The following is a 26,607-nucleotide window of genomic DNA, read 5'->3' on the forward strand; positions in this document are numbered from 1 at the left end:
CAGTCAGGACTGTAACAACATCTGATGAGTGGCAGTCAGGACTGTAACAACAACATCTGATGGTTGGCAGTCAGGACTGTAACAACAACATCTGATGAGTGGCAGTCAGGACTGTAACAACAACACCTGGTGAGTAGCAGTCAGGACTGTAACAACAACATCTGATGAGTGGCAGTCAGGACTGTAACAACATCTGATGATGAGTGGCAGTCAGGACTGTAACAACAACACCTGATGAGTAGCAGTCAGGACTGTAACAACAACATCTGATGAGTGGCAGTCAAGACTGTAACAACATCTGATGATGAGTGGCAGTCAGGACTGTAACAACATCTGATGAGTGGCAGTCAGGACTGTAACAACAACATCTTATGAGTGGCAGTCAGGACTGTAACAACATCTGATGAGTGGCAGTCAGGACTGTAACGACAACACCTGATGAGTGGCAGTCAGGACTGTAACAACACCTGATGAGTGGCAGTCAGGACTGTAACAACAACATCTAATGATTGGCAGTCAGGACTGTAACAATATCTGATGATTGGCAGTCAGGACTGTAACAACAACAACACCTGATGAGTGGCAGTCAGGACTGTAACAACAACACCTGATTAGTGGCAGTCAGGACTGTAACAACACCTGATGAGTGGCAGTCAGGACTGTAACAACAACATCTGATGGTTGGCAGTCAGGACTGTAACAACAACATCTGATGAGTGGCAGTCAGGACTGTAACAACAACACCTGATGAGTAGCAGTCAGGACTGTAACAACAACATCTGATGAGTGGCAGTCAAGACTGTAACAACATCTGATGATGAGTGGCAGTCAGGACTGTAACAACATCTGATGAGTGGCAGTCAGGACTGTAACAACAACATCTGATGAGTAGCAGTCAGGACTGTAACAAGAACATCTGATGAGTAGCAGTCAAGACTGTAACAACAACATCTGATGGTTGGCAGTCAGGACTGTAACAACAACATCTGATGAGTGGCAGTCAGGACTGTAACAACAACACCTGATGAGTAGCAGTCAGGACTGTAACAACAACATCTGATGAGTGGCAGTCAAGACTGTAACAACATCTGATGATGAGTGGCAGTCAGGACTGTAACAACATCTGATGAGTGGCAGTCAGGACTGTAACAACAACATCTGATGAGTAGCAGTCAGGACTGTAACAAGAACATCTGAATTGAAGAGCGAGACTCGATATTTCCATGCTCTGTTTTTTGATAAATAATCCAATCCTACTTACACAATAAGCAGCACAGCATGCAAGAGAAGACTGACGGACTGTCACACTTCAGCAGAATTTACTATAAAAAACGTTCTAAGCAACTCAGGCAGAATAAATTGACTACAGATCAACACATTTAGAACAGCTGAAATTTGTCCTCCACTAGCCACCTGTCACGTAGCTATATGCATGTGTTAATGACTACTTCAGGATGTTGTGCGAGTGTGTACAGGAAATGAGGGTACGCAAGCGAGCCGAGAGTCCAGCACACACACACACACACACACACACACACACACACACACACACACACACACACACACACACACACACACACCAACGCTGCTGAAGACAATCAGGCTATGTTCAGACAGAAGATAAATCTGATTTGTTGTTCAGCTCTCATCTTTGAGACTGACTGTCCACAATGTCCTCTGCCAGTGATTGGAGTTGTGTGTTCAGCTAGCTATTTTCTTTTGCTGGCTAATCTATATATAGGTTGCTATAGCAATGATGTAGGCATGCACACACTGGCTATGCCCCACTTTCCAACAACTACGTGTCCAACAAGCTGCCAGCATGGAGAGAGTGCATGGTAATGTGTGGTCAGGCTGCAGAACACATGGCCCATGAGATCACGACCTCATGACCTCCATGGAGGAGGAGGTTACGTGCTGTGTTGTTCTGCGCTGCTGGCACCGCTGTGCACCGAGGGGCGTAGATGCACAAGAGAGCCGATGTCTGATGGAGACATGTAAGTTTAATTGGTCATTTTACTTCTGTAGGTGCCCCCCAGTTTGCCCTGCACTGACTGACACATCGTCCCACGCTGAAAGCAGGCAGTTGACCATGAAAGGCTGTTCTCTCTGGCTCTCCTCCTAGTCCACGGCTTGTTTTGGTGCAGCCATGTCCCATACGGTCCCATATGGTCCCATCCCATACTGTCCCATATGGTCCCATAAAGTCCCATACTGCCCCATATGTTCCCATAAAGTCCCAAACGGTCCCATCCCATACTGTCCCATACGGTCTCATAAAGTCCCATACTGCCCCATATGGTCCCTACTGTCCCATACGATCACATACAGTCCCATACGGTCACATACTGTCCCATACAGTCCCACACTGTCCCATACGATAACATACTGTCCCATATGGTCACATACTGTCCAATACAGTCACATAATGTGCCATACAGTCCCATACTGTCCCATACAGTCCCATATTGTCCAATACAGTCCCCTACTGTCACATATTGTCCCATTCGGTCACATATTGTCCCATACGATCCCATATGGTCCCATACTGTCCCATATGATCCCATATGGTCACATACTGTCCAATACAGTCACATACTGTCCATACATCCCATATTGTCCCATATGGCCCCATACGTCCCATACAGTCTCGTACTGTCCCATACGGTCCGATACTGTCACAGTCTTTTGCCTGGTGGTGTTGTGACACTTGGAGGTTGGGGAATATGAACAGTCAAATGGAGGCCCATCTACAGAAAGGTATAATAATTAATAATAATAATAATAATAATGCTGTTCGTGTTGTTAAAGTGAGTACGCTAGTTTAAAAAGGTGGGTTTTAAGAGCAGTTTTGAACTCTGTAACGGAGTCCAGTATGTGGATGTGATGGGTAATGGAGTTCCAGAGTTTGGGTGCAGCACAGGAGAAAGCCCTGGCACCCATTGGGCTGAGGTTGATGGCTGGTAGTGCCAATAGACCTGCTGGTGAAGACCGCAGGGAGCGAGATGGAGTGTAAGTTTGAAGGAGGTCTGTGAGATAAGCAGGGGACAGATTATGAAGAGCTTTGAATGCTAAGAATAAGATTTTGAAACTAATCTGCTGTGACACAGGAAGCCAGTGTAATTGAATCAGCAGGGGAGAGACATGGTCAGTGGACTTTGAACGTGTAATAATCCGTGCTGCAGGATCCTGGATGAGTTGAAGTTGGTGAATAAGTTTGTTGGGGATGCCTGCCAGGATCACATTTCAGTAGTCAATGCATGACGTGACCAAAGCATTCATTAAGACTTCCGTAGAGCAGGGGCGCCCCGGTGGCTCACCTGGTACAGTGGTACCACATAAGGCACCATTATCATAGAGGGCTCCAGATCGGGACACATTGGAACCGCAGGAACATCAGCTGGGTGGACCGGAGTGTCGTCAGACAGGGTCACGTAGCGCTTGGAGAGGCTTAGGCGAGGGGGGTGAGGAAGCCATGTCCGAGCCTCTCTTGCGACCACGGACCATCGCTTCGGCCGAGGACGACTGGCGGTTAGGTGTGGAGCAGGGGTTCCACAGAACTGTGTCCTGGATGGTTGCACTGAGAGCAGCAATCCGTTTGGACGGGCCAGAAGCCACATCCATGAAGCAGGTCAAAAGGGAGTCTTTCTTATGGGGTTCATCAGAACGCCATCGAACATCCTCTTCAAGGTCAGCGATCCTCCTGTTTGCTTCCCTGAGTAGCACACAGTCCTCGCAGGGCGAAGTTGGCATAACTGTTTGGTTAGTTTAGCCACAGGCTAGAAACAAGCCACACACAGCCCCGGCACTACAGAATCGGAGACTTCGGCGCGATCAAGTCAGTGCAGGAGCCGATCGAATAAAATCCATAAAATAATAGTAGAGGCAAACCATAAACTCAATTACAATAATCCAATGGTAGGTCCGCGGTGGTGTAGCGGTCTAAGCATCGGGTTTGTGTCGATACAGTTGCCCACTGGGGGACCGGGGTTCGCGCTCCGGTCTAGTCAGATCCGACTATGGCCGGACTCGATGAAGCAGCGATCATTGGCAGCGCTGTCTTCGGGAGGGGGGCGGAGTCGGCTTGTGTTCGTCACGTGAATGCGTCTCTGGGTGTGTCGGAAAAAGCGGTGGTTCGGCTTGGAGTCGCCTTGTCACGGAGGTGGCGAGGCGGTCTCCTTCGAGACTGCCGGCCGGAGAGATGCAGTTGGCGAACGCATGCGGTACGAGGGTGGGTGTTTGAATTAAAATAGGGATCGATTGGCCACTAAATTGGGAGAAAAAAGGGAAAAACCGGAAATAAATTTAAAGAAAAAAAAATAATCCAATGGTCCCAAGGAACTAGTTCTTAGTTATTAACGTTGAAAGCAAGCAGAGCAACAAACAAACAAACAAACCGTCAGCTGGGAACGTGAGCCAGGTGGGGTGAACTAAGCTGACCCACAAACACCTCATCTGGTTAGCCTGAGCGCCACCTCCCTTTATGTCGTGGGATTAACAGGCAGAACCAGAAGCAGGAACAGGAGACATAACAGGGGATACAGAGAGGAGGCGTCGGTTCTGCTTTACCTGGGAGCACCCTGGCCGCAACGAACGGGGCAGGAGAAACAAACTACCCAACACCCGCACATGTACACAGACTTGTCAGATAAACCCAAAGCTCGGCAGAGCTGTCAGAACCGGCGCTTCTCTTCGACTCCTTGTTTTGTTTTACATCACCTCTGTTTCGACCCGACTTCACGGCCGCCATTCCACTACCAATTATGACCCTCCTCGGCTCGGGGAATATCTGGTTTGACTCAATTCGGGTTAGAGGGCAGGTTTAGACACATGGTGGGGAGAGAGATCAGACAGAAACAACCTAACACGCTCCCTAGCAACCACTCTTGTTCTCTCTCGCTCTCTCTCTTGCTCCCTCTCTCTCTCTCGCTCCCTCTCTCCCTTGCTCCCTCTCTCTCGCTCTCTCCCTTGCTCCCTCTCTCTCGCTCGCTTCCTCTCTCCCACTCTCTCTCTCTCTCTCTCTTGCTCTCTCTCTCTCGCTCTCTCCCTCTCTCTCTCTCTCGCTCGCTCCCTCTCTCCCTTGCTCCCTCTCTCCCTTGCTCCCTCTCTCTCGCTCGCTTCCTCTCTCCCACTCTCTCGCTTACTTGCTCCCTCTATCTCTCTTGCTCTCTCTCTCTCTCTCACTCACTTGCTCCCTCTCTCCCTCTCTCTCTCGCTCGCTCCCTCTCTCCCTTGCTCTCTCTCGCTCGCTCCCTCTCTCCCTTGCTCCCTCTCTCTCGCTCTCTCCCTTGCTCCCTCTCTCTCGCTCGCTTCCTCTCTCCCACTCTCTCTCTCTCTCTCGCTCACTTGCTCCCTCTCTCCCTCTCTCTCTCTCGCTCGCTCCCTCTCTCCCTTGCTCCCTCTCTCTCCCTCTCTCCCACTCTCTCTCTCTCTCTCGCTCACTTGCTCCCTCTCTCCCTCTCTCTCTCGCTCGCTCCCTCTCTCCCTTGCTCCCTCTCTCCAACTCTCTCTCTCTCGCTCACTTGCTGCCTCGCTCCCTCTCTCTCCCTTGCTCTCTCTCTCTCTCTCTCACTCGCTCCCTCTCTCCCTTGCTCTCTCTCTCTCTCTCGCTCACTTGCTCCCTCTCTCTCTCTTGCTCTCTCTCTCTCTCGCTTACTTGCTCTCTCTCTCTCTCTCGCTCACTTGCTGCCTCTCTCTCTCCCTCTCTCTCGCTCGCTCCCTCTCTCTCTCTTGCTCTCTCTCTCTCTCTCGCTTACTTGCTCTCTCTCTCTCTCTCGCTCACTTGCTGCCTCTCTCTCTCTTGCTCTCTCTCTCTCTCTCGCTTACTTGCTCTCTCTCTCTCTCTCGCTCACTTGCTGCCTCTCTCTCTCCCTCTCTCTCGCTCGCTCCCTCTCTCTCGCTCTCTCTCGCTCGCTCCCTCTCTCCCTTGCTCGCTCTCTCTCTCTCGCTCACTTGCTCCCTCTCTCTCTCTTGCTCTGTCTCTCTCTCTCGCTTACTTGCTCTCTCTCTCTCTCTCTCTCTCGCTCACTTGCTCCCTCTCTCTCTCTTGCTCCCTCTCTCTCTCGCTCGCTCCCTCTCTCTCTCTCTTGCTCCCTCTCTCTCTCTCGCTCTCTCTCTCTTGCTCCCTCTCTCCCTCTCTTGCTCTCTCTCTCTCTCGCTCACTCCCTCTCTCTCTCTCTTGCTCCCTCTCTCCCTCTCTTGCTCCCTCTCTCCCTCTCTTGCTCCCTCTCTCTCTCTCTTGCTCCCTCTCTCTCTCGCTCGCTCCCTCTCTCTCTCTCTTGCTCCCTCTCTCTCGCTCTCTCCCTTGCTCCCTCTCTCTCGCTCGCTCCCTCTCTCTTGCTCGCTCCCTCTCTCTCGCTCGGCTCGGCGAGCCTCTCATGATACAGTGGAAAGACACTGTTGACAGAAAGCTGGTAACGGTAGGCTGTGGTAGGCTGAATACCCTGCAGTGTGTCACATGGTGTGTGTATTTGAAGGCACCTAGCGTCAACACTGTCTACTGCGTCGATGACCAATCACAAACTCTCCCACTACAGCACCACGACTCCTACAAGTGTAAAACTCATTACCTAACACCATGCTTGAAACCCACGATAAGCAGGTCTTCCAGTAAACAGATTTTTTGCCTCTTGGATTTTCAGCACATACCCGTTATTTTATGACTCTCTTTGACTCCTTTCCCACCTGATATTATGAAATACGACGATGCTCTTGGATTCTTTTCACCTTTTTATGCAATTTTTGACGATCAGGCTCCCTTCTTTTAGACTGCTGCATTATGACCCCTGTGTTTTTCCATGCGGGCACCTTACCGAGTCAAATGACTTGTACTGGCAAACTTGCTTGGCCATCAGTGAGACTTGACTTATGGTATAGCCCTTTATATTTGTTTTGTTGGATTTTCCCCCTTTTTCTTCTAATTGTATTTGGCCAATTACCCGACTCTTCCGAGCCGTCCTGGTCTCTGCTCCACCCCCTCTGCCGACCCGGGGAGGGCTGCAGACTACCACATGCCTCCTCCCATACATGTGGCCGCTTCTTTTCACCTGACAGTGAGGAGTTTCACCAGGGGGGATGTAGCGAGAGGGAGGATCACGCTATTCCCCCCAGTCCCCCCCCCGGCAGGTGCCCTGACCGACCAGAGGAGGCGCTAGTGCAGCGACCAGGATGCATACTGACATCCAGCTCCCGCAGACACAGCCAATTGTGTCTGTAGGGACGCCCAACCAAGCCGGAGGTAACAAGGGGATTCGAACCAGCGATCCCCGTGTTGGTAGGCAACAGAATAGACCGCCACGCCACCCAGACGCCCATAAAAGGTGTGTTTTACTGTATTTCCTGTCATGCATTCCCCTAACCTGTTCGCCTCCCCTGTCTTGTCCCCCCTCCTGTCTTCCTCCAGGATGCTTCCAGTTCACAGCTGACTCTTAAAACGTATGTACCCTGAACAGAGGCGGACACCCCGGCTCCAGAAAGTAAAAGTCCTGCCACGTATTTGTCCCACCCACACACTACACCAGCTGAATTTCATTAGCACAACTCTTCAGCCAGGTGGAGCGAAATCGCCTCGTTTAGTGACTGGCTAGAACGAACACGTGGTGGGACGTTCACTTTCTGAAGCCGGGGTGTCCACCTCTGTCGCCGGACGTTGTGTTTGGTGGAATGAGCGCCTTCTGGAGACGAGCTTCGACCGGCCTCCCGCATGTCATGGACTCCATGCCATGCACACAGCTGTGCGCTCGTGCGTCAACGTTCACGTGTGGATATCTAAAAGAAAGGTGTGTGTGTGTGTGTGTGCGTTCCTGCGAGCATACCTTGGGAGTCGGGCAGGAGGCGGTGGATAGGCGGGAGGTGGCCTGTGTTGCCCGTGGCGACTCAGACGGAGTGGAACTTAAAGAGGCGGAATCTCGAGGGAGCACCTGAACGCCTCGAGAGATGATTGAGTCTGGAATCTAGAGAGATACACATAAAACACACACACACACACACAAAGTTTATGGCCATTCTCCACCTTGACGCGGTCGGTGTAATGGATGCCAGGTGGCGTAATGGATGACAGGTGGGTACACTGACTGGCATTTAGATAACTTGGGCCATGCGTCCACCAGAGACCAATAGGAAGGCGGTATGTGTATTTTTGTATAGTTTGGAAAGGTCGCATTTTGAGCGTGCTCAACCAAATGATGAGACCCGGTCTCGTTTTAGCTCCGTAGATGCTCCAACTCTCCCCAAAGTTGTTCTTCTTTTTCTTTTTTTTAAACTTTTACTGAAACGCACAACTCGTCAGGATCGCTTCTGGTTGCAACACCCAATAAGAATGAAGGAGGGCAGGGACACGAGAAGAAGCGAAAGCCAGGTTAGTCATAGCAGAGAGAAGAAACAAAATCCAAACTAGTAGGACCTGCGGCGGGGATCCCTGCCAGGCCTACCTCCCCTTCTCCGGTGCTCGGACTTAGGCGACAAACCAGCTGAGGGGTTAGTGCTCAACTGGTGTATAAAACGAGTTTTTCAAAGGTTTGGAGTCGCTGCAACCACGAGAGGTGCTTGATCATACAGTCCTAACTGTGCACAGAAATCATCGGGCCGACACGCCCACGAGTAGGCGAGATGAGCAGCGGTCAGATACACAACACATGTGGAGAGAAAGACCAGTGTCTCTCCTGCCAGTATACTACTTCTGCACAGCACCCAGGCCAACTGAATGGGAAATATGAAAAATCAAGTTTTAATAGAGTGGGGCAGCTTAGCATCAAAATTGTGCGTTTTGTGATAAAAGCGTCAAACTTGGTCCATATGCAGCTTGATATATTCAGAAGAAATGTGGATATGGAGCCACTGAAAATTAACCCCGTAGTGGCCACGGCAGGCACGGACGTTGTTAGATCGCTTTTAGCGGGGCTGTGGCCTCCCCAAATTTCACATCAGCCATTACGACAAGACAGAGGAGAATGTTCCCTTTCCAGAGATACCACTATTATTATTTTACTTATCGGATGGCACCAATGCTTGTTGAAAAAGCTAAGCTGCCAGAACCTTTTGAGATATTATTCATCTATACACTCTGTATAGACATCTATACCTAAACACTCCTCTATTCATCTACACACTCTGTATAGACATCTATACTACCTAAACACTCCTCTATTCATCTATACACTATGTATAGACATCTGTACCTAAACACTCCTCTATTCATCTATACACTCTGTATAGACATCTATACCTAAACACTCCTCTATTCATCTATACACTATGTACAGACACCTATACCTAAACACTCCTCTATTCATCTATACACTATGTATAGACATCTACACCTAAACACTCCTCTATTCATCTATACACTCTGTATAGACATCTGTACCTAAACACTCCTCTATTCATCTATACACTATGTATAGACGTCTATACCTAAACACTTCTCTATTCATCTATACACTCTGTATAGACGTCTATACTACCTAAACACTCCTCTTCTGCCAGGCAAGGGTTAGAACCAGCCAGGAAACCATACACAATTCAGTACTTCAACAGTGTTTACTGTTTTTTTATTATTTTTTATTTACAAAAGTAACTGCTTACCCACTTAGTTTTTTCAACATGCATTGGTGCCATCCGATATGTAAAATGGCATATCTCTGGTTCTGTTTGGACCAGAACAATAATATTGGTGTCTCTGGAAAGGGAAGATTCTCAAAGCAAACATCACATCTGTGGTGCTCTTTCCTGGCATGAAACCATACTGCTGCTCGCTAATCGTCACCTCTCCTCTTAACCTAGCTTCTATTACTCTTTCCTATATCTTCCTGCTGTGGCTGATCAACTTTATACCTCTGTAGTTGCTACAGTTCTGCACATCGCCCTTACTCTTGAAAAGCGGTACCGGTATGCTTCTTCTCCACTCCTCAGGCATCCTCTCACTTTCCAAGGTTGTGTTAAACAATCTAGTTAAAAAAAAACCACTGCCATCTCTGAAATGAAATGTTTGTCAATAAAGGTTGTGTCCAGATGAACTGATTCATCCTTCTTTAGCTTGCATCAAAACATTTACTATGCTACCATTTTGGCATGACCCTAACCCTGGGAAACTAAAGATGGAGGCTATCACTTGCGTTTCGTCCAGTGATCCTCCAGTTCTCCTGTGCTGACATCAGCAGCGAACGGTTTTTCCGACTTGTGAAATGTGATCGACTTTTTCATTTACGCTCAAGACTCAAACACACAATGTTTCAACACCGTCACTGCTCGATCAAACGTGGATGTGGCTCACGCAAGCGCACGGCTGACTCAGAGCGGGAAGCAGCACTGGCCAAGCGAGCTAGACAGTGAATGGAGAGAGGGAACGGCGATAGCAAGAACAAACGTTCATCGAAGGTCTTGAATCCCCGCAACCACGAAATGTTCTTCATCATACAGTCTTAACTGGACAGGTCCTTCATCATACAGTCTTAACTTGACAGGTCCTTCATCATAAAGTCTTAACTGGACAGGTCCTTCATCATACAGTCTTAACTGGACAGGTCCTTCATCATACAGTCTTAACTGGACAGGTCCTTCATCATACAGTCTTAACTGGACAGGTCCTTCATCATACAGTCTTAACTGGACAGGTCCTTCATCATACAGTCTTAACTGGACAGGTCCTTCATCATACAGTCTTAACTGGACAGGTCCTTCATCATACAGTCTTAACTGGACAGGTCCTTCATCATACAGTCTTAACTTGACAGGTCCTTCATCATAAAGTCTTAACTGGACAGGTCCTTCATCATACAGTCTTAACTGGACAGGTCCTTCATCATACAGTCTTAACTGGACAGGTCCTTCATCATACAGTCTTAACTGGACAGGTCCTTCATCATACAGTCTTAACTGGACAGGTCCTTCATCATACTGTCTTAACTGGACAGGTCCTTCATCATACAGTCTTAACTGGACAGGTCCTTCATCATACAGTCTTAACTGGACAGGTCCTTCATCATACAGTCTTAACTGGACAGGTCCTTCATCATACTGTCTTAACTGGACAGGTCCTTCATCATACAGTCTTAACTGGACAGGTCCTTCATCATACAGTCTTAACTGGACAGGTCCTTGATCATACTGTCTTAACTGGACAGGTCCTTCATCATACAGTCTTAACTGGACAGGTCCTTCATCATACAGTCTTAACTGGACAGGTCCTTCATCATACAGTCTTAACTGGACAGGTCCTTCATCATAAAGTCTTAACTGGACAGGTCCTTCATCATACAGTCTTAACTGGACAGGTCCTTAGTCATACAGTCTTAACTGGACAGGTCCTTCATCATACAGTCTTAACTGGACAGGTCCTTCATCATACTGTCTTAACTGGACAGGTCCTTCATCATACAGTCTTAACTGGACAGGTCCTTCATCATACAGTCTTAACTGAACAGGTCCTTCATCATACAGTCTTAACTTGACAGGTCCTTCATCATACAGTCTTAACTGGACAGGTCCTTCATCATACAGTCTTAACTGGACAGGTCCTTCATCATACAGTCTTAACTGGACAGGTCCTTCATCATAAAGTCTTAACTGGACAGGTCCTTCATCATACAGTCTTAACTGGACAGGTCCTTAGTCATACAGTCTTAACTGGACAGGTCCTTCATCATACAGTCTTAACTGGACAGGTCCTTCATCATACAGTCTTAACTGGACAGGTCCTTCATCATACAGTCTTAACTGGACAGGTCCTTCATCATACAGTCTTAACTGGACAGGTCCTTCATCATACAGTCTTAACTGGACAGGTCCTTCATCATACAGTCTTAACTGAACAGGTCCTTCATCATACAGTCTTAACTTGACAGGTCCTTCATCATAAAGTCTTAACTGGACAGGTCCTTCATCATACAGTCTTAACTGGACAGGTCCTTCATCATAGTCTTAACTGGACAGGTCCTTCATCATAGTCTTAACTGGACAGGTCCTTCATCATACAGTCTTAACTGGACAGGTCCTTCATCATACAGTCTTAACTGGACAGGTCCTTCATCATACAGTCTTAACTGGACAGGTCCTTAGTCATACAGTCTTAACTGGACAGGTCCTTCATCATACAGTCTTAACTGGACAGGTCCTTCATCATACAGACTTAACTGGACAGGTCCTTAGTCATACAGTCTTAACTGGACAGGTCCTTCATTATACAGTCTTAACTGGACAGGTCCTTCATCATACAGACTTAACTGGACAGGTCCTTAGTCATACAGTCTTAACTGGACAGGTCCTTCATCATAGTCTTAACTGGACAGGTCCTTCATCATACAGTCTTCAACTGTGCACAGAAGATTTTAGGGTGATAGGTCCAACACACACACACACGACCACACACAGTGTTGATAACAGATAATGTGGGGTTTTTTTGTTTTACATATTATATGCATATTATTGCACAGTGGTGCAGTGGTTAGCGCAGTTGCTTCACAGCAAGAAGGTCCTGGGTTCGAGCCCCGGGGTAGTCCAACGTTGGGGGTCGTCCCGGGTCGTCCTCTGTGTGGAGTTTGCATGTTCTCCCCATGTCTGCGTGGGTTTCCTCCGGGGGCTCCGGTTTCCTCCCACAGTCCAGAGACATGTAGGTCAGGTGGATCGGCAGTACTAAATTGTCCCTAGGTGTGTGTGTGTGTGTGTGTGTGTGTGTGTGTGTGTGTGTGTGTGTGTGTGTGGTGGCCTGGTGGCCTGTCCAGTGTGTCTCCCCGCCTGTCGCCCAATGACTGCTGGGAGAGGCTCCAGCATCCCTGCGACCCTGAGAGCAGGATAAGTGGTTTGGATAATGGATGGATGGATGGATGGATGCATATTATTATAATATGGATGAAGCAAGAGAAATAATCATTTTGTCGTGATGCTGATTTCATTGAGCAGCAAAACCTACCCAGCATCTCCTCCCAGCATCCATTTTTGTTACTCAAATGCTCACCTTCAGTGTTGGTGCTCGCACCATTTTCTTGAAAGAGGTCTTGGGTGGACACACAGCCTTAGTCATTAAAATACCCCCCATGCAGGATTTTCTCTGGTTTGTTTTGCCCTCAGCCAATATTTCCCCTACACACATGGTCCGGCGACACACTAATCCCACATTCAGAGGAAATTCTACATGGGATACGTTATAAGCAGGATTCTGACAACGTGGTATGACGGAAGTGACTAATGAAAGGAGAGGTGGGGTGTTTCGCTCACCTGGTTGTCATGGTTACAAGAGCAGGTGAAATGAATAGGGGGAGCAGGTGTGGTGCCAGGCAAGTATGGACCCCCCTTAGCCATGACCACAGCATGACTAGTCTGATGGACACACACACACACACGCACACACACACACACACACACACGGAAAACACATGAATGGGATGAACCAACACCAACAATTCCATGCGATATTGGAAGCAATGGACTCTGTGCATAACTGTAGTCCACTGACTTCCTGTTTCCACTGCAGCGATTATACCGGTTTCCTGTTTGTTGGTGTGTGCTATTGACAGTGGCATATTTTTCGCGACGCCTGCGATATTTACCATGGATAAATGTCAACGACGCGCACAGAACTGTCGACAAACTCCCACCTGCACCTACCAGCAAACGGGTGGAAAGTTTCAAGTTGTACATATCACGTTACGTCCACCGTTATGAGGACGATCTTGCGGGCGTCGCGAAAAATATGCCACTGTCAATAGCGCACGCTAACAAACAGGAAACTGGTATGACCGCTGCAGCGGAAACAGGAAGTCAGTGGACTACAGTTGTGCACAGAGCCGATAACACTTGTCTGTTCATAAGCAACAGGGAGGTCAAATTTACAACACTTTGGTCTGGAGCATGAATCACACCAAACGCTTAACGAAGCTGTGATTATTCACATGCACATGAAGAGGAGGGGGGATGGGAACCCTCTCTTTAACACATGGGTGTTCACAGAGGGAAAGACAACAGCAATGAAGAAATGATTTCCAGTTGGTAAGTACACAGCTATTAGCTGGTACTACCATAGTCACACAAAATACTGGACATATACCTGTGTGTGTGTGTGTGTGTGTGTGTGTGTGTGTGTGTGTGTGTGTGTGTGTGTGTGTGTGTGTGTGTGTATATAAATCATCATCATCAGCCACTTCTCTGGGGCCGGGTCACGGTGGCAGCAAGCTAAGTAGGGCGCTCCAGATGACCCTCTCCCCAGCAATGCCCTCCAGCTCCTCCTGGGGGATCCCAAGGCTTTCCGAGGCCAGACTGGACATGTAGTCCCTCCAACGAGTTCTGCATCTACCCTGGGGTCTCCTCCCAGTTGGACGTCACGGTAAACCTCCAAAGGAAGGCACCCAGGAGGCATCCTGATCAGATGCCTGAACCACCTCAACTGGCTCCTTTCGACATGAAGGAGCAGCGGCTCTACTCCGAGCTCCCTCCGGATGTCCGAGCTCCTCACCCTATCTCTAAGACTGAGCCCAGACACCCTACAGAGGAAACTCATTTCAGCCGCTTGTGTCCGCGATCTCACCCTTTCGGTCACTACCCAAAGCTCATGACCATAGGTGAGGGTTGGAACGAAGACTGACTGGTAAATTGAGAGCTTTGCCTCCCAGCTCAGCTCCCTCTTCACCACAACGGTCCGGTACAACGTCCACATTACTGCTGATGCTGCACCAATCCACCTGTCAATCTCCCACTCCATCCTACCCTCACTCGTGAACAAGACCTCGAGATATTTGAATGCCTTCACTTGAGGCAACAACTCATCCCCAACTGGAGAGAGAAATCCCCCATTTTCCGGTAGAGAACCATGGCCTCAGACTTGGAGGTGCTGACTCTCATCCCAGCCATTTCACACTCAGCTGCAAACCGACCCAGGGGTAGTCCAACCTTGGGGGTCGTCCCGGGTCGTCCGGAGTTTGCATGTTCTCCCCGTGTCTGTGTGGGTTTCCTCCGGGTGATCCGGTTTCCTCCCACAGTCCAAAGACATGTAGGTCAGGTGAATCATCTGTACTAAATTGCCCCTAGGTGTGTGTGCGTGTGTGTGTGTGTATAATCTTGTTTTCTTTGGCTTGTATTTGTTGACTGTAATGTATGGTTTGTATAGTGGTTAACAGTTACGTTACCACAGAGCACTGGACTCTAAACAGAACTCTCTTCTCAGTTCAAATCGAGCGCAGCGTCCAGAGTTCTCCTATCGGTCCTTCCTTTTCCCGACACCCTAGCGTGTGTGCTACTAAGGCCGTTTTCTCTTCTCAGGTTAATAGCATATTAGCTGCACCACACTGTAGCGCACACGCACGATCAAATGCCACTCAATTCCTGTAAATATCTTTCAAAATAAGTTTTGAAACTTAACGAAAGCCTTTCATTGTAGCTGAAGGGTTCGGTTTATAATTTTGCTTGGTGTGAAAAGAACGATGAATGATGATGAATGATGATGAAGAATGATGCGGTGTCTGCGTATGTACAATGTGGTGTAAGGGCCCTTCAGCCTACACGGGTTTTATTCGGAAGAAATAGTAATTCCGGATACCTTGGCAGCAATGGCGGCAGCAGTGATGTGGGAGGAGCCGTGCTGGTGATGATGGTGGTTGTGAGAGTGTCGCCCTCTCCTTCTCTCCTCCTCTTCGTCCTCTTCGTCCTCGCACTGCGTGCCCCGCTCCATGGTGTGGGTGTTGGCCAGCAGAGGAGGGGGCGACGGCAGCTGCTCCAGCGCGGTGTGCGTGGCTTTGACCCGGACTGAGGCTTCTCGTAGCAGGTCAATGGCATGGGGCAGAGCGGGCAGGATGAACTGGAAACACTCCTGAATAAAATCAGCAGAGTGAGATTTTAAGTTATCGGGAAGTGCGAAGAGCTACTGAGAGACACAAAAATGCATCATGGAATCTTTTTTTTTAACATGAGGGACAGGGGGCGCCAAAGGGAAATTCTAGTCAGAATCTAGTGAGCCCACATTAGCACCATCAAACTGAAAATTACTTCCCAATGATCAATAAAATCAAACCAATTTGCAGTAATGAAACGATGCTAACAGAGTCATATAAGCACCAATTATTGCAAATTATTTGCGGAGCCTGAAAACTTTTTAGCTGGCATATGGGATACGGGTAATCCTGAAGGAAGAGTGTGTCAAGAGTGTGTTGGAAGTGAAGAGAGTGTCAGTCAGAGGGTGTTGGAGGTGGTCGCCAAGGTAGTGTAGCGGTCTATTCTGTTGCCTACCAACACGGGGATCGCCGGTTCGAATCCCCGTGTTACCTCCGGCTTGGTCGGGCGTCCCTACAAACACAATGGGCCGTGTCTGCGGGTGGGAAGCCGATTGTGGGTATGTGTCCTGGTCGCTGCACTAGCGCCTCTTCTGGTCAGTCGGGGCACCTGTTCAGGGGGGGAAGGGAACTGGGGGGAATAGCGTGATCCTCCCACGTGCTGCGTCCCCCTGGGGAAACTCCTCACTGTCAGGTGAAAAGAAGCGGCTGGCGACTCCACATGTATGGAGGAGGCATGTGGTAGTCTGCAGCTCTCCCTGAATCAGCAGAGGGGCTTGAGCAGCAACCGGGACGGCTCAGAAGAGTGGGGTAACTGGCCAAGTACAATCGGGGAGAAAAAGCAGGAAAGAAAGACCGTGTTGGAGGTGAAGAGAGTGTCAGACAGACGGATGAGTATGAAGCTGGAATGCAAGGTGTGATGGTGATGACGAATGTTATCGGCAGATATATCCCACAAGTTGGGTGTGAGGTGGAAGAGAAAGAAGAATTCTAGAGTGGGTTGGATGAAATGCCGGGAGGAACACAGGGTGATGTATAAGAGTGGAGGAAGGTGGAAACAGGTGGACTATATCTTGTGCAGGAGGTGAAATCTGAAAGGGATTGGAGACTGCAAAATGGTGACAGTAAAATGTAGCTAGGCAGCATCGGATGGTGGTCTGTAGGTTGACTTTGGAGATCAAGAACAGGAAGAGTGAAGGCAGAGCCAAGGATCAAATGGTGAAGTAGGGAGACTGTTCTGTAGAGTTAATGGAGGAGTTAAGACAGGCACTGGGTGGTAGTGAAGAGTTGCCGGATGGCTGGGCAAGCACTGCAGAAATAGTGAGGGAGACGGCTAGGAAGGTACTTGGTGTGTCATCTGGAGAAAGGAAGGGAGACAAGGAGACTTGGTGGTGGAATGAGGACATACAGGAAAGTATACAGAGGAAGAGGTTAGCAAAGAAGAAGTGGACTAGTCAGAGAGATGAAGAAAGTAGACAGGAGTATAAGGAGACGCAGCGTAAAGTGAAGAGAGAGGTGGAAAAGGAAGAGGAAAAGGCGTATGGTGAGTTAGACACTAAGGAAGAGGAAAAGGACTTGTACCGATTGGCTAGACAGAGAGACCGAGCTGGGAAGGATGTGCAGCAAGTTAGGGCGATCAAGGATAGAGATGGAAATGTGCTGACAAGCGAGGAGAGTGTGCTAAGAAGGTGGAAGGAGTACTTTGAGGGGCTGATGAATGAAGAAAATGAGAGAGAAAGAAGGTTGGATGATGTGGGGATAGTGAATCAGGAAGTTCAGCGGATTAGCAAGGAGGAAGTGAGGGCAGCTATGAAGAGGATGAAGAGTGGAAAGGCAGTTGGTCCTGATGACATACCTGTCTGTGGAGGCATGAAGATGTTTAGGAGAGATGGCAGTGGGGTTTTTAACTAGATTGTTTAACACAGTCTTGGAAAGTGAGAGGATGCCTGAGGAGTGGAGAAGAAGCATACTGGTACCGATTTTCAAGAACAAGGGCGATGTGCAGAACTGTAACAACTACAGAGGTATAAAGTTGATCAGCCACAGCATGAAGATATGGGAAAGAGTAATAGAAGCTAGGTTAAGAGAAGAGGTGATGATCAGCGAGCAGCAGTATGGTTTCATGCCCCGAAAGAGCACCACAGATGCGATGTTTGCTTTGAGAATGTTGATTGAGAAGTATAGAGAAGGCCAGAAGGAGGTACATTGTATCTGTGGATTTAGAGAAAGCTTATGACAGGGTGCCGAGAGAGGAGGTGTGGTATTGTATGAGGAAGTCGGGAGTTGCAGAGAAGTATGTAGGAGTGGTGCAGGATATGCATGAGGGAAGTGTGACAGTGGTGAGGTGTGCGGTTGGAATGACAGATGGGTTCAAGGTGGAGGTGGATTACATCAAGGATCAGCTCTGAGCCCTTTCTTGTTTGCAATGGTGATGGACAGGTTGACGGACGAGATCAGGCAGGAGTCTCCGTGGACTATGACATTCGCAGATGACATAGTGATCTGTAGTGAGAATATGGCGCAGATTGAGGAGATCCTGGAGAGGTGGAGGTATGCACCGGAGAGAAGGAATCAAAGTCAGTAGGAGCAAGATGGAATACCTATGCGTGAACGAAAGAGAGGATAGTGGAATGGTGAGGGCACAAGGAGTAGAGGTGGTGAAGGTGGATGAGTTTAAATACTTGGGGTCAACTGTTAAAATAATAATAATGGATTACATTTATATAGCGCTTTATGTAGACACCCAAAGTGCTTCACACTGAATGGGCTAACTCACTTCAACCACCACCAACGTGTAGCACCACCTGGGTGATGCACGGCAGCCGTTTTGCACCAGAATGCTCACCACACATCAGCTTGCGGTGGAGAGGGAGGAATCATTGAGCGAATTACACAGGCGGATGATTAGGTGGCGAGTTGGAGAGAGTCAGGTTGGAAATTTTTGCCAGGAAATTGATGGAGCCCCTACTCTTTGCTGTAAGTGCCATGGGATGTTAAATGACCACAGTGACTCAGGACCTCGGTTTAACATCTCGTCTGAATGACGGCATTTCCGACAGCACAGTGTCCCCATCACTAACTGGGGCACTGGGATTTTTTCCTCTTTTTTTTTTTAGGACTAGAGGTAAGACTGCCCCCTACTGGCCCACCAACACCACTTCCAGCAGAAACTCGGGTTTCCTGGGAGGTCTCCCATCCAAGTAGTAGCCAAGCCCATAACTGCTTAGCTTCTATCATTTGGCAGAGCCAGGGTACATGTTGGGGAGTGTGGAAGCGAAGTGAAGAAGAGAGTGCAGGCAGGGTGGAGTGGGTGGAGAAGAGTGTCAGGAGTGATTTGCACCAGAAGGGTACCAGCAAGAGGTAAAGGGAAGATCTATAAGATCAGAATCAGAATCAGAATACTTCATTCATCTCCGAGATGGTTGTGAGACCAGCTGTGTTACTATATAGTTTGGAGACAGTGGCACTGGTGAAAAGTCAGGAGGTGGAGCTGGAGGTGGCAGAGTTGAAGATAAGATTTTCATCGGGTGTGACGAAGAAGGACAGGATTAGGAACGATTATATTAGTGGGACATCGCTCAGGTTGGACAGTTTGGAGACAAAGCAAGAGAGGCGAGATTGAGATGGCTCAGACATGTGTGGACGAGAGATGCTGGGTATACTGGGAGAAAGATGCTGAATATGGCGGCACGGTGGTGCAGTGGTTAGCGCGGTCGCCTCACAGCAAGAAGGTCCTGGGTTCGAGCCCCGGGGTAGTCCAACCTTGGGGGTCGTCCCGGGTCGTCCTCTGTGTGGAGTTTGCATGTTCTCCCCGTGTCTGCGTGGGTTTCCTCCGGGTGCTCCGGTTTCCTCCCACAGTCCAAAGACATGTAGGTCAGGTGACTCGGCCGTACTAGATTGTCCCTAGGTATGAATGTGTGTGTCGGCCCTGTGTGGTGGCCTGGTGGTCTGTCCAGGGTGTCTCCCCGCCTGCCGCCCAATGACTGCTGGGATAGGCTCCAGCATCCCCATGACCCTGACAGCAGGATAAGCGGTTCAGATAGCGGATGGCTGGATGCTGAATATGGAGCTGCCAGGGAAGAGGAAACGAGGAAGGCCAAAGAGGAGGTTTATGGATATGGCGAGGAAGGTGGCTGGTAAGACAGAGGAAGATGCAGAGGACAGGAAGCGATACGTGAAAACTGATTTCCATCCTCTTCATTTTATAATGAAAAGCCACAGCTGCCATGGGACACGAATAATGCTCCTACTTTGTCTGTATAATCGCTATTCTAGAGTGAATACATAATCGCTATTCTAGAGTGAATAAAAATGGCAGAACTTGTGCTTGCTCGTTTGTCAGCAAAAAAAATGCCAAGTAAATAGAAATATCCACACAAGCCCTTTAACACACAACAGATGGCCAGTCTTTCTGCTGACAATAAGCTGGCTTTCAGTGTTTCCAACTCACAGGCTTTACTTCGACATACATCACTGTCCACCAGAGGTCTACAAGCCCACTGGGTCCCGACAGGTCCCGGACACGCTGAGTTGATTCAGGCCGGGCTCGGGCCTTTTTTTTTTTTTTTTTAAATAGCTCAGACTCGGGCTCATTTAACTTCCCATATATGTGCAGAGTACACATGGCCACTGTATGAAATACTGTTATATTTCCCCCCTTTTTCTCCCCAATTGTACCCGTCCAATTCCCAGCCATCCCAGCCTCTGCTCCACCCCCTCTAACAGGCCGGGGAGGGCTGCAGACTACCACATGCCTCCCCCTGATATATGTGGAGTCGCCAGCCGCTTCTATTCACCTGACAGTGAGGAGTTTCACCAGGGGGGCGTAACGCGTGGGAGGATCACGCTATTCCCCCCAGTCCCCCCTCCCCCCTGAACAGGCGCCCCGACCAACCAGAGGAGGCGCTAAGTGCAGCGACCAGGACACATACCCACATCCGGCTTCCCACCCGCAGACAGGGCCAATCGTGTCTGTAGGGACGCCCGACCAAGCCGGAGGTAACACGGGGACTCGAACCCCTGATCCCCATGTTGGTAGTCTTATCATCAGCAGGGTGCAGTGACTAGTAGGAGTCTTACCTGAGATCCCTTCTTGCTGCCCGGCAGGTTGATGATCAGAGTCTTCCCACGGATACCACACACGGGCCTGAAACCAACACAACCACACTGGTCAGAGCAGAAGACTGAAAACGGAAGCTGGCTGGCACGGCACCGAGAACGGCAGGTAAAACACCGGCAGTACATCAAAACGCCAGCCCCGTCTCCTCGTTCCTACTTTCGTTGTTGTAGTCATCAAGTGTCTATTTCAAAATGCGGTACCGCATTATCTACTTTGCTCACGCAGCAGCTTGTTGTACACCCGGAGCAAAGACCTCCCCTGATGCTCTTCCCCCATTTCTCCCCTTTGGCGTATTTCCTCATCCGACTCAGGGGTCTTCGGCTGAAGGGCGTTGTCTGGTGACATCTACTTTAACCGCCTACTTTTCACTGTGGGGTGGACTGCCGTTTAGGGCTATTTAAATAAATGTGACTCGACACATCAGACCAGAATTTAACAGACTTCGGTAGACGACGACAACAAGGTGAGGCAGAGTGTGGTGGTACCGCCCAGTTGCATTGACAGTAGGGATGGTATCGTTAAGATTTTAATGCTGCTACTACAATTACCGACACTGCTTATCCATCCAGTACTTTAACGGCACTTATTTTTATTTTTTTTTAAGAGAAAAAACAAATTAAGAACAGAATTACCATTGCTTTAATTTCTCCTGTCTGGTTAATCATCATCCATCCATCATCCAAACCACTTATCCTGCTCTCAGGGTGGCAGGGATGCTGGAGCCCATCCCAGCAGCCACTGGGCGGCAGGCGGGGAGACACCCTGGACAGGCCGCCAGGCCATCACAGGGCCGCCGGGTGTTTCTTTTCTCCCCAATTGTACTTGGCCAATCACCCCACTCTTCCGAGCCGTCCCGGTCTCTGCTCCGCCCCCCTCTGCTGATCCGGGGAGGGCTGCAGACTACCACACGCCTCCTCCCATACATGTGGAGTGGCCAACCGCCTCTTTTCACCTGACAGTGAGGAGTTTCACCAGGGGGGACGTAGCACGTAGGAGGATCACGCTATTCCCCCCCCGAACAGGCCCCCTAACTGACCAGAGGAGGCGCTAGTGCAGTGACCAGGACACAAACCCACATCCGGCTTCCCACCCACAGACACGGCTTGTGTCTGTAGAGAAGCCCGGCCAAGCTGGAGGTAACACGGGGATTCGAACCAGCGATCCCCGTGTTGGTAGGCAACGGAATGGACCGCCACGCCACCCGGACGCCCCCCGACAGGTGTTTCTGCCCTTATATGCAAAAGACTTGTTGCACCTGTGGCGACGACCATTGTCAGCATCGACTCTGATGACGCACAACCACACCCACCCCGCCGCTGTCACTGAGAGCAGGCTCCGTGTGTGTGTGTCTGTGTGTGTGTGTGTGTGTGTGTGTGTGTGTGGGTCTGAGAGAGCGAGGCAGGGAGCTGGCCCCGCCCCTCGGGTCTCTCCGCTGGATTGGGAATAGTGAAAAACGTTGGAGATAAAAAGGTGCAAGATAAAGTTTAGGCACACTTAGGAAACTTGTTTCCTTAGTTTCTCCAGTGCCGACAGCAGAGCCGTTAAGGTCGGCGCTGATCAATACTACCGTCTTTCATAACGTAGCAGCGGTGGCTGTTCGGCACCGGTTTCGGTGCCCGTCCCTACTTGCCAGCATGCCTAAGACATGACACTGAGTTCTGAATAGGAAACAAGGTATTTACCGAGACAGCATGCCTAGTGGTGTAACGTTGAGGGACCCCATCAGCATGGCCAGAGCCATTCCTGGAGCTTCTCTCTCAATCACCTCTCTGGTGGCCTGCAAAGTAAGCGACATTACAGACCTACGTTTACCCACTTGATCCGGCCCAACGCCACGTTTCCTTTTAAAACCGTGTTTCTTCACGCCGCTGTTCTGCCTCCCCAATTGTACCCGGCCAATCACCCCACTCGTCCGAGCCGTCCCGGTCTCCTGCTCCGCCCCCTCTGCCGATCCGGGGAGGGCTGCAGACTACCACATGCCTCCTCCCATACATGTGGAGTCGCCAGCCGCTTCTTTCACCTGACAGTGAGGAGTTTCACCAGGGGGACGTAGCGCGTGGGAGGATCACGCTGTTCCCCCCCGGTCCCCCCACCCCCCAACAGGTGCCCCGACCGACCAGAGGAGGCGCTAGTGCAGTGACTAGGACACATACCCACATCCGGCTTCCCACCCGCAGACATGGCCGATTGGGTCTGTATGGACGCCCGACCAAGCCGGAGGTAACACGGGGATTCGAACCGGCGATCCCCGTGTTGGTAGGCAACGGGATAGACCGCCACGCCACCCGGACGCCCACAACAGCACTTTACTGTTGGTGACTGATCAGCGTTGTTCCTCCGAGTGTGATTCATCCACTTGTTAGAGGTAGCAGGACTTCCCTAAAAATCAGTGAATAGACTTGTACAAACATAACCCCCCCTCAGTCGTCACCTATCAAGAATCAACAACGGTTTATTGTCCGTTCTACCGTGGACTTGCGTACACAAAAGAAACAAAATTTGGTTTCGGCCGGCCCACAGCAGTGCGACACAAAAGACGAAAACACATCCAAAATTTCCAAAAACAACACAACCAAAACATACAAAACAAAGAGAACACAGCAAGAAAACAGGAACAGTTACCGACACAGTCCATTATGACCCGCCAGACGTGTGTGGCGGTGTGTGTATCTGCAGAGACCCTGTCCTCTGCCTGCATTTTCTTGTTTTGCTGTGTACGGGACGTTTCTGGCCGTTGACCTTTGGGCAGCGGGACTCTATAAAAACGTAGTGACCGGGTGCCGGATCGAAATTGCAAGCACACATCCGAGAAGAAGCTACGACAACGGTGGACACGGCGCCAAAAAGACGCAAATATAGCGAGGCGAAACGCCAAGCGGACAAAGCTCGTTCCAAAACGAGAGGGAGTCTGGTAACTGTGGTCAGGGGGCGTGTCCTTCTGGTGATGTTGCGGTGGGGGGGGGGGGGCAACTTTGAATGTAGTGTTTACAAACCGCAACCGACAAATCCAACTCGTTCTACCTTTAAGTGATAAATTAACATTAGCTGATGGAGGAGTAAAGAGGAGGTCAGAAGGAGGTACATTGTGTCTTTGTGGATTTAGAGAAAGCATACGACAGGGTGCTGAGAGAGGAGGTGTGGTATTGTATGAGGAAGTCGGGAGTTGTGGAGAAGTATGTAGGGGTGGTGCAGGATATGTATGAGGGAGGTGGGACAGTGGTGAGGTGTGTGGTTGGAATGACAGATGGGTTCAAGGTGGAGGTGGGTTTACATCAAGGATCGGCTCTGAGCCCTTTCTTGTTTGCAATGGTGATGGACAGGTTGACGGACGAGATCAGGCAGGAGTCTCTGTGGACTATGATGTTTGCAGATGACATTGTGATCTGTAGCAAGAGTAGGGAGCAGGTGGAGGAGAGCCTGGAGAGGTGAAGGTATGCACTGGAGAGAAGAGGAATGAAAGACAGTAGGAGCAAGACGGAATACCTATGTGTGAATGAGAGGGAGGACAGTGGAATGGTCAGGATGCAAGGAGTGGAGGTGACAAAGGCATTTGAGTTTAAATACTTGGGGTCAACTGTCCCAAGTAACAGGGAGTGCAGAAGAGAGGTGAAGAAGAGAGTGCAGGCAGGGTGGAGTGGGTGGAGTGATGTGTGACAGAAGGGTACCAGCAAGAGTTAAAGGGAAGGTTTACAAGATGGTTGTGAGACCAGCTATGTTATATGGTTTGGAGACAGTGGCACTAATGAAAAGACAGGAGGAGGAGCTGGAGGTGGCAGAGATGAAGATGATAAGATTTTCACTGGGAGTGATGAAGAAGGACAGGATTAGGAAGGAGTATATTAGAGGGACAGCTCAGGTTGGATGGTTTGGAGACAAAGCAAGAGAGACAAGATTGAGATGGTTTGGACATGTGTGGAAGAGAGATGCTGGGTATACTGGGAGAAGGATGCTGAATATGGAGCTGCCAGGGAAGAGGAGAAGAGGAAGACCAAAGAGGAGGTTTATGGATGTGGTGAGGGAGGACATGCAGGTGGCTGGTGTGACAGAGGAAGATGCAGAGGACAGGAAGAGATGGAAACGGATGATCCGCTGTGGCGCCCCCTAATGGGAGCACCCGAGGGTGGTAGTAGCTGATGTGGAAGGGGAACGTAGAACTCGTACAGTTCTTTCGCTGGGATATTTGAGGAGAGATAAACTCGTGACCCTCTTGTTTCAGGCCTACATGCGCTACATATGCTGAGATATAGAGGAGGGGGGAGTTAAGGAGAGTTCATATCAAACATAGTTAAGAACTAGTGTGTACTTTTGGTGGCTAGATTTGGACTATTTCCAGTTAGTCGGCTGTCAGTCTTCCAAGGTGATGAACTCTCACACATTTTAAGGGGATCACGGACAATGAGTGTGAGTGACAGATGTGTGACACATGAGAAATGTGCATGTTGTAATACCTCAGGCGTGACGTCCCGCGGTGCAAAGCCAGTTCCTCCAGTAGTTAGGATCAGATTAAGCTCCTGCTCATCACACCAATCCAGCAAAGTCTCCTACATACGTACAGATGTGAAGACATGCAAAGCCCCATACACACACACACACACACACACACACAGATACACACACACACACACACACACACAGAGATACACACAGAGCCCAAGCAGGTAAGAAACTTCAACAGCAGCGATGTGAAAGACCGTGCCGACCTCTTTGTGGGCAACACTTGGACCCAGCAGGGTAGTATAGCGAGTAGAAAGACCACCCTTCAACCAGGGGATCTAGCAAGAATCCTACTGAAGTGTCTTTGAGCAAAATCCTGAATGCCCACTAGCACTGGGGCTGGTCTTCACTCCAAACCCAACCCCAACCGGGGATAGCGAAGAAAAAATGAGCCCAGAGTAAAACACCGTTTTCTAAACCAGTCATTGTAAAACCACTGATTAGCAGTGTGTGCGACCTTCTTGTGTAAGAAGTGGGGTTGTTGTGCGGCGTCTAGTGTGTTGGTGTAGTGTTGTGTGTCTGTCACGTATCACTCTCGGCCTTCACCGTTGGCTCGCAGAAATGCCAACAGGAGAGCCGAGCGCGTAAGTCTCTCCCTGCCGGTACACAGCCTCTCCGACAGAAAGCCCTATGTAGCGCCTCCTCGTGGCGACACACGGTAACTGGGTACACCTTGGACCCTGGCTGAACTACAAGGGGCTCGGAGGAGGTCTGCCCCTAGACGTGCAGTATGTGTGGATATCCCCTGATGCCCACCAACCAGCCCCCCAGCTATGGGTGAAATAGTGCCAGGTCAGGTCAGCCTTTGCCGCTACCATTATGACAGTAGATGGCGCTATCTGCAGCGGTTTCTACTGCCTTGTAGATTTGCCTCTTTAGGCAAAGGCTAGGGGAAGGCAACTCTGAATTCAAATCCAGGAAGGCGCTGGCAGCAGGACACTCGGTGTTTGCGGCAGGAGGGCCCAGTAGGATCACGGGCCTTATCGGACCAATGGCACAACCATCAGATGGCGTGCAGAGGAACCACTCTGTTGGTCAGTGGACGGCATCACTTGACAAGTAAGCTGTCAAGGCGGGGCGACCTCTATCTACTGAGCCCGTTGCACTACGGCGTACCACTAAGGAATGGGTTCTGAGGTACAGGGAGACTGTTCAGTGGGGGCACGACACCGACTGTCGTAACTACTGCGCAAGGCGTGACGCGAGGAGATGCGAGGAGAGCCTGCAACAGAACAACTCCAA

General features: G+C 49.7%; 1 protein-coding gene across 1 annotated transcript in view; it reads right to left on the minus strand.

Annotated features, from left to right (window-relative positions):
- Positions 1-26,607, minus strand: part of gphna (gephyrin a) — a 97,186-nt gene that overhangs the window by 52,144 nt on the left and 18,435 nt on the right. The window contains exons 4-9 of the mRNA XM_056295475.1: positions 25,320-25,412; positions 22,554-22,648; positions 20,832-20,898; positions 15,524-15,793; positions 13,210-13,311; positions 7,815-7,952 (exon numbers count right to left, since the gene is read on the minus strand). Of these exons, the coding sequence (XP_056151450.1) occupies positions 7,815-7,952; positions 13,210-13,311; positions 15,524-15,793; positions 20,832-20,898; positions 22,554-22,648; positions 25,320-25,412 (765 nt within the window). The remainder of the gene's footprint in view (positions 1-7,814; positions 7,953-13,209; positions 13,312-15,523; positions 15,794-20,831; positions 20,899-22,553; positions 22,649-25,319; positions 25,413-26,607) is intronic.

Source organism: Lampris incognitus, chromosome 16 (assembly GCF_029633865.1).
Source record: "Lampris incognitus isolate fLamInc1 chromosome 16, fLamInc1.hap2, whole genome shotgun sequence".
NCBI lineage: Eukaryota > Metazoa > Chordata > Actinopteri > Lampriformes > Lampridae > Lampris > Lampris incognitus.